This window comes from Squalius cephalus, assembly GCF_949319135.1.
Source record: "Squalius cephalus genome assembly, chromosome: 24".
NCBI lineage: Eukaryota > Metazoa > Chordata > Actinopteri > Cypriniformes > Leuciscidae > Squalius > Squalius cephalus.
Genome location: NC_137145.1, coordinates 8,414,317 through 8,422,614, shown reverse-complemented (window position 1 = coordinate 8,422,614; position 8,298 = coordinate 8,414,317). Strand labels below are relative to the sequence as shown.

The 8,298-nt window shown below is 36.6% G+C and overlaps 1 protein-coding gene across 2 annotated transcripts in view; it reads right to left on the bottom strand.

Annotated features, from left to right (window-relative positions):
* gdpd5a (glycerophosphodiester phosphodiesterase domain containing 5a) overlaps positions 1-8,298 on the bottom strand; it is a 29,840-nt gene that overhangs the window by 9,751 nt on the left and 11,791 nt on the right. For both annotated transcript variants that reach the window (XR_013820007.1, XM_079861151.1), the window contains exons 2-4: positions 7,093-7,257; positions 471-574; positions 41-134 (exon numbers count right to left, since the gene is read on the bottom strand). Coding sequence is in view for 1 of the 2 variants with exons in the window: in XM_079861151.1 (XP_079717277.1) it covers positions 41-134; positions 471-574; positions 7,093-7,209 (315 nt within the window). In the remaining variant the exon portion in view is untranslated. The remainder of the gene's footprint in view (positions 1-40; positions 135-470; positions 575-7,092; positions 7,258-8,298) is intronic.

Genomic DNA, 8,298 nt, shown 5'->3' with positions numbered 1-8,298 from the left:
CCCTTTCTCTGTCACATGTGCGTGTGTGAAGAGCACTCACCATTAAAAATGCAGTGTAAGTGAATCCTGTGAGTGTTGTGGCGAGAATAGGAACTGTGCCATCCTTCCAAACAGCCGAACGATTATATAACAACCTGCCAGCGAAATAAAACCAATTAGAGAGGTTCACACACACCAACGGGGGGAATACAAGTGTGCTTTACACACACAAGAAAGATGTTTTTCAACCCTTTGTGTGTAAAATTACTTCAGAACCTTCATATGCAATCCAATTTTTGCAAATATAATGGACTGTAAACCATGCAATTAAACTAGTAACTCATAGTAAACGCATAAAACATGCTCTAGTAATGAAATGTGTATTCATAGGATTGATGTCAGTTTCATGGCGAGGACACGCAGCAGGGTCCAGAGTTAATGACCAGCTGATGTCACTTCCGAAACAGCAAGTTCCTCCAGGCTGAACTCACCAGTTGAACTCATTGTAGTCATTACGGGCCTCCAGCCAGAAGTAGGACCAGATGAGGAGGAGGAGAAACGAACAGCAGAGGAGGAAGAACCATGAGCATTCCCACTGAAAAGCAAAAACAGGAAGTGATGTACACACACTTGCACTGCAGGAGACGTACACTTAAGGTGCGTCCCAATATAGCCATTTTGTAGTAGAAAGTGAAGTATAGTACTGTATAAACTAGAGATGTATGGACACTACATTTCTCTGCCGATTTCAGATTATTCAGAGTTATATCTGCCGATACCGTTTGTTTGATTTTCATAAGGGGAAAAAAATCTCTTCCAACTAAAGCCGTAAACTATACAGGGAACCCTCTCATTTGGTACATTATTACAATGATATTAGAGGTTAAAATTAACAACAGACCCCAAACTATTATATTCAGCTGCTATTGATTTTCAGATATAATAACTAAACTCAAATAAATCTGAAATGTTTGTATACAACCTGGCTGCACATAAGGTAGTTTTCATTAACACTTGTCTTCATGACAAACTCATGCATACATAATTTAAATAAGCTCCTCTTTAGTGTTTTTATAGCTAACCAACGAACTGTGAACATTAGATAACTTTCCTGAGGTAAATGCAACGTTAAGTGACACATCGTTCACAAGCTTTTTTATTTGCGCCCGATTGAAACACTGATTGCGAATACATGGGATATGATACATTTCTGTAAGTTATGCATGTTTTTTCGTGCTATAACTTGTATTAAAGTGCGAGAAAAGGCTGGCTTTCCATGCTGCTGCTTCAACTGGATCTGTCACATTTAAGAGCGTCAAAACGCCATTTATTGTTTGAATTTTGTGATAAAATGGACAGAATTTGAAAGCTGAGACTTTGCTTCATATCAAAAGTAAAAAAGCACAAAGCTCTTTGTGGTTTTTGGATGGGAGGCGCTACAAAAAATATTTGGTGTAGAGAAAAGCGCGGACATGGCAACCCTGGCTTGAACTATGGGTCAAATAGGGCCTGCTTTAACGTCACTATTCTTTAAATTGTAAATGTGTTATTGTCATATTAAAGGGATAGTTCACTTTGAAATTAAATTTTGGTATGTTTTAGCTTACCTCAAGGGCATCCAAGATGTAGGTGTCTTTTTTTCCGCAGTAGTTTCAATTTTGATATTTTTAGGTCAAACCGTTCTTGTCTGTCAGTCATTTCATGCAGGTCTATGGTCACTGTCTCAAAGAGCATGCACAAAGTTCAAATTAAAACAATTCCCCATCGTCCAAATTAAACAATTCCCCATCGTAAGTACACATTGATGGCCTAAGACACGAAACGAGCGGTTTGTGTGAGAAACAGTATTTATATCGTTTTTAGCTCTTATAACACAGCCGCGTCCAAATGATCTGAGGGCTCGGGCGGGTATAGATATATACACTAGATGTCGCCTTGGCTACGGTTTCGTTCCAATGAACTGCAGTAGCGAAGGCGACATCTAGTGTATATATCTATACCCGCCCGCGGACGGGTATAGATATATACACTAGATTTCGCTTGGCTACGGTTTCGTTCCAATGAACTGCAGTAGCCAAGGCGACGTCTAGTGTATATATCTATACCCGCCCGAGCCCTCAGATCATTTGAACGCGGCTGTGTTATAAGAGCTAAAAACGATATAAATACTGTTCGTTTTCTCACACAAACCGCTCGTTTCGTGTCTTAGGCCATCAATGTGTACTTACGATGGGGAACTGTTTAATTTGGACGATGGGGAATTGTTTTAATTTGAACTTTGTGCATGCTCTTTGAGACAGTATCCATAGACCTGCATGAAATGACTGACAGACAAGAACGGTTTGACCTAAAAATATCAAAATTGAAACTACTGCGGAAAAAAAGACACCTACATCTTGGATGCCCTTGAGGTAAGCTAAAACATACCAAAATTTAATTTCAAAGTGAACTATCCCTTTAACTTAGACAGCCATAAATTCAACACAAGAGACATTTTCTTCACACACAGTAGGAGTTGCGGTCAGACACGTTTTTTTGTCCTGATCGTTGGCTGTTTTTAAACAATCGGCCGATGGATGATAGTGAAAATTGGTCACCGTGATTTTGCCAAGACATGTTCCTGGATCAACATATTTTGTTGATCCTGGAATAACATTCCTGTCCCAAAATTTAGTCCTTACCCTATCCGTACCCCTAAACCTAACCCTATCCATAACTTTTCCCTAAAATCAGAGGGAAATGATAGGTGAATAACACTGATGTTGAAGCACCTCACCCTGGTTCTAAGCCTAAACTTGACATAAACTGTAAACTTGTCCCTCAAATCTGATTGGTTGATTGGAAAGTTGTTCCAGGATCAACAAAGATGTTGATCCAGGAACATGTGGTACTTGGTGAAAACACGTTCACCGTGAAAATGATTGCTTTTATGCCAATTATGGGTCGATACATCGGTGAATCCCTAGTATAAACACTGAAATTCCAAGAAAAATTGCACTTTAAATAAATACCCAGATGATGCACTTATTTTAAACGTTTTAAATCTCATACACTAGAGTACATAGTGCGTAGTATAAGTGCAGTGTCTGTCAGTAACAGTCCATGCAGACTTTATTTTTTTGTTTTTAATATCGCTCTTTATATCCTTAGTAACATGTTCACATTATCCAAAACCTCATTCATCACATATCAAGAGTGACAAGGGAAGGTAAAAAGCCGCTGAGGTCTTAAATTTTTAGAGAGTATATTAAATTGTAAGCTGAAGTAACTACTAATAAGTTTAAGATGGCAAATGAATTCCTTCACCATAGAAACCACACAGTGTTCCACAGCAAATTACAGCAGCAATGGAACAATTGCAGCACAGCAAGATCTTTCAGAGAGAGAGAGAGAGAGAGAGAGAGAGAGAGAGAGAGAGAGAGAGAGAGAGAGAGAGAGAGAGAGAGAGAGAGAGAGAGAGAGAGAGAGAGACATTGCCTGGCATCAAAGCACGTTTCCTGGGAGACCAGGCAAGGTACTGTAGCTGTTAGAGATAGAGAGAGCGGAGCTTCATTGTTCTGTTAACAGGAGATAAAGGGTGATGTAATAACAGTCCAACTTGTCACGGCTCACCTGATGATGATAGTGTAAAAGATCTCACTCAGTGAATGGGGATGTCATGTTGATATTATATCATTTATGTATGATTCTCAAATGTTACTCAGTAACCTGTGACATGTTGGACACTGTAGAGAAAGGGGTTACTCTTAATAATAATTTAAATTTAGAATTGTAACATTTTATATATATATATATATATATATATATATATATATATATATATATATATATATATATATATATATATATATATATATATATATACACACACACACAATATATAAAAAATAGTTGTTAATTAAAATATAAAGATGAATCAATTCATTTAGAAATGCTCTAACTGATTCAGTGAGTTCATTCAGTTTTCCAGGATTTGTCAAACCGTAAGTCGTAAGACTAATTTGCTCATGAATTGGACTATACTTGTGCATTTGCACTGTACATTTCTGCATGTAGGAAATAAGAAAGCCATGTTATTTGCCATTATTCCGCAGTACATGAATCTGTTAGGTAACACAAGGTGCAGAGAGACATCTAAGTTCAGTTTCCAGATCAGATGGCTTGCATCCTGCTGGCATGCAGACTCTCAGAACCCAAAAAGACCTTTCACTCCTCTGGAGTCGTGGAAGAGATCTGATGACCACGTCGCGAGATTCTGTGGCTGTTTCGTTCAGATTCAGGGTGAATTAGGGTCATTTACTGTGATTCTCAGCACCCCAACCCAGTTAGAATATGCTAATGTTTTGATATGTTTTTAAAGAAAGACGCATTTATTTTGATCAAAAATACAGTAAAAACAGTCATATTGTGAAATATTAATACCATTTAAAAGAACGGTTTTCTATTTTAATATATTTTAAAACGTAATTTATTCCTGTGATGCAAAGCTGAATTTTCAGCATAATTACTGAAATTACTGGCCAAATTACAGATATGACATGATCCATCAGAAATCATTATAATATGATTATTTGCTGCTCAAGAAACGTTTCTTATTATGATCAATGTTGAAAACAGCTGTGCTGCTTGATTTTTTTTTTTTTGAATTATTATATATATTTTTTTGATTATTTGATTAATAGAAAGTTCAAAACAACATGGTTTACTTGAAATAGAAATCTTTTGAAACATTATAAAGGTATTTTGTAACATTTAAAAAAAGACCACAATAAGTAATCTGACATGCCTTAAATACAACTCTCAACATAAACAACTCGCATATAGTTGTCTAATTATTCCATACACCCTCATAGAGAATTTAAAAATGGACTGACTCATATTTTATTTGTCGTGTGTATTGTAGCGTAGTCATGCTAAAGCAAAGGACACATTTCACTGTTCTGTTCATTCATTCTGCACAGCTGACAGCTGCTAATCCCTCAATCCAATCAGCTCCTCCAGACCTGCTAATGAGCACATCGAGCAGGACACATCGTTACCGTGTTCTAATTATAGAGTGGGCGGGGCCAGCGGTATGCCAGCCAATCACAGGGCTTCTGATGAGTTTGCTCTCAATGCGAAGGTAAACTAATGACCGGGTGTGAGACTGCGTGTGTGTGTGTGTGTGTTCAAGACTTTTTTTTTTTGTGGGGAGGTGAAAACAAAGAACAAAAACCCACAAATTGAATCATTGCAATCTTCAAACCAGACAGGAACATGAAAAAAAAAACAAAAAAAAAACAGATCAGGTTAGAATACTAGCATACTGCTAACTGCACAGTATATGTGTTAAAAAAAAAAAAAAAAAAAAAAAAAAAAAATTATATATATATATATATATATATATATATATATATATATATATATATATATATATATATATATATATATATATATATACGTATTTCAATATAATTTAATAATATAATTTTATTATACATTGTATATTACAATTAATTGAAATAAATTAACTGAATAAAAAAAATGCATGTATATTCACTTTTAATTTATATATCTTTTTCTGCAGTTCAGAACTGTCCCAGATCAACTTCAGAACCCCTGGATGAAACTGAGCTTGATTTTTATCTTTAAATCAATTATTGTTCCAACATTTAAGCTTGATACCCTATGAATATTAGAAGACTTTCTGTAAAGATTAGATAAGGTGTGATTTCCAATCTGACTGCGGCTCAGTTCAGGTCAGAACATTTGATCGCTGCGCTGGAATGGATGCCTGGTTAAAATAACGGGCATTTCTGGTTGAATAACTTTGCGAAATAATGCCAGTATCCAGTTTGGTGTCCCCAGACATTGAACGGACAAGTCAGAGAGAGACAGAGAGACCTGACTAAGCCTCTCGCTGTGTTGTATACAGATTGGAATTGACCTACAACACGTCCTCCAGGGAATCTGAAACCCTGGCTTGAGTTTCTCTCTGTCTGATAGAGAGACAGTCAGACAGCAGAGGAGAAAGGAGAGGGACTTCATTACTGACTGCCAAGTTGCCCTTCGGTTCTGCCGTCAGCCTTTAAAGGGTCATTAAATCTCCCTGTTTCAGCAGCAGTCAGTTTTCACCACACTTTTGAGAAATGCTACAAAAGTCTGCTTGGTGAACTGCGAGAGTGGAGACCGACAAAACAGCAACAGCTTCAACTCAAGACAGTTTTATTTTGCTCTCATTGAGTTAAAAGCATGAAAGCTTCCCACAAATGCATGCTGCAATTTAGCATTACACACAACACAATATATACATGCAGGGCTTGACACTAACACCCACCAAATGCGTCTGGATTTCAGCCTACTAGCCACTTTGGTGGGTTGAATTTATATATAATATATACATTGTTCAATTGTAGACTTTTTAAAAGGCATCTGAAATAATAAACCAAGTGCAAGTGTTGTCAAAAATATAGATTTTTCGATGCTGAAATATCTGAAACGCTTCCAATACTCATTCTCCTCAGAATAGTTACATGATACCAGCTGTGCTTTCTCTCTCTCTCATCTCTCCGACAGCGATTTGACACACAAACCCGCCTCCCACTTGTTTCATTTGCTCCGGATGAATATTGTTGGTGTTACAGGGCTTGAATTTCGGCGTGGGATTGCGCGTATTGCACATCTTTTTACTAATTCCCGCAGATTTTGTGCTCACAGCCGCCTCTCAGAACAAAATGGAGTTCTATTTCGCTGCTTATTGCACTTGAACAATCAAATACACACAATATAACGTCAAAATGCGGTCTTGGCGTGTTTTCATGTAAACACAGTCAGTTCTGTTTTAAGTGAACGTAAACAGTTGAGAAAGAAAACACATACTTTACAATGTTCATATAAATTAATTAACATTACTTTGTTTTGGGTCAAATTTAGGTGTCCTTATATTGATGCTATGCTCATTTGTAATTGAGGACACATACAGTTTCTCCATAGAGTTACATTAGAAGACATGTTGGTCTGTAACGTTTTATGGCGAAAGGTCAATTACTCAACAGGTCAGTGTAATTTTTGCATTCGGTCTTTATGCGGTTAGAGTACAAAGGCTTCTCCCACAATGGATGATGCTGTGGTTACCTTGGAGCTGTCGTCATGGGAGCGTTGGTACCGTTTCCAGCGGCAGCCGTAGATCCCGGTCAGACAAGACAAACACAGTTGTCTCTCATACACCTGTAATGGTTGGTGTTTCACCATAGTCAGGCCACAGCTGATCTGCAGTCATCCCACTCACACACTGCAGACCTGCAGGGACGAGACACATCTGTGAGAAACGGCATTATTGGTAACAAGACACTGAGATGAAACCCTTTCTTCAACTAAATTATACTCTCAGTGTTGACATTGAACTGAAAAACCAGTGGAGGATTTAGTCGTTTAGCTTTGAGTCTGGGAAACTTGCCTTAGGAAAACATACCAGAGAAAATCCTACAGCGCCGGAGCATAAACAATACGTTAGTAATAATTGCAGGAATCTGTAGGTCAACAGTAAAGCGAGTTAACCTTGCCATTTAATGCCAAGTGAAATGAAAAGTGTAAAATCTTTTCATAATGAAACCATCATGGATAATACAGGAAATTACATCAAACAGCAGTTGAAAACAATGGCAACTGGCAGCATTTAACAAATCAATTAAATTAAGACTAAACTGCAAACAATTATGTTTATAAAACACATTTAAGGACCATTTGTTTTAATTTATTGTTTCATTGTTATTGAATATTTAAATGTACTTTTAGATTTAGATTACCTCTCATCTAATATGGAAGTTTGTTTCCGCCACAGAATAAAACATTTTAAAAGATAATTTCGACTTTTTATCTCACAATTGCGAATTTAAGAGATACAAACTTACAATTGCAAGTTATAAAGTCAGAGTTGCGTGACATAAAGTTGCAATTACGTGCTATAAATCAGAATTGCGAGATATAAACACAATTGCGAGAAATAAACTCGATATACAAATTTATATCTCGCAATTCTGACTTTGTAACTCGCAATTGCGACTATTTCACGCAATTCTGGAATAATAAAAATCAGAATTGCGAGATTTAAACCACAATTGTGAGAAAAAAAGTCAGAGCCGATAAAAAGTTGCAATTACCGTATTTATTTTTTATTCTGTGGTGGAAGAAGCTTCCATAATCTAATGCTCAAAGTTAATCTTTAAAAACAATAGTAATGTAATAAACACTAAAGTATTTAGCAAATCTCAAAATTAATATACATTTTTCATACTGTGCATTATAATGTTGAGATGCCTAAATTCACTTTTAGCAGTTTAA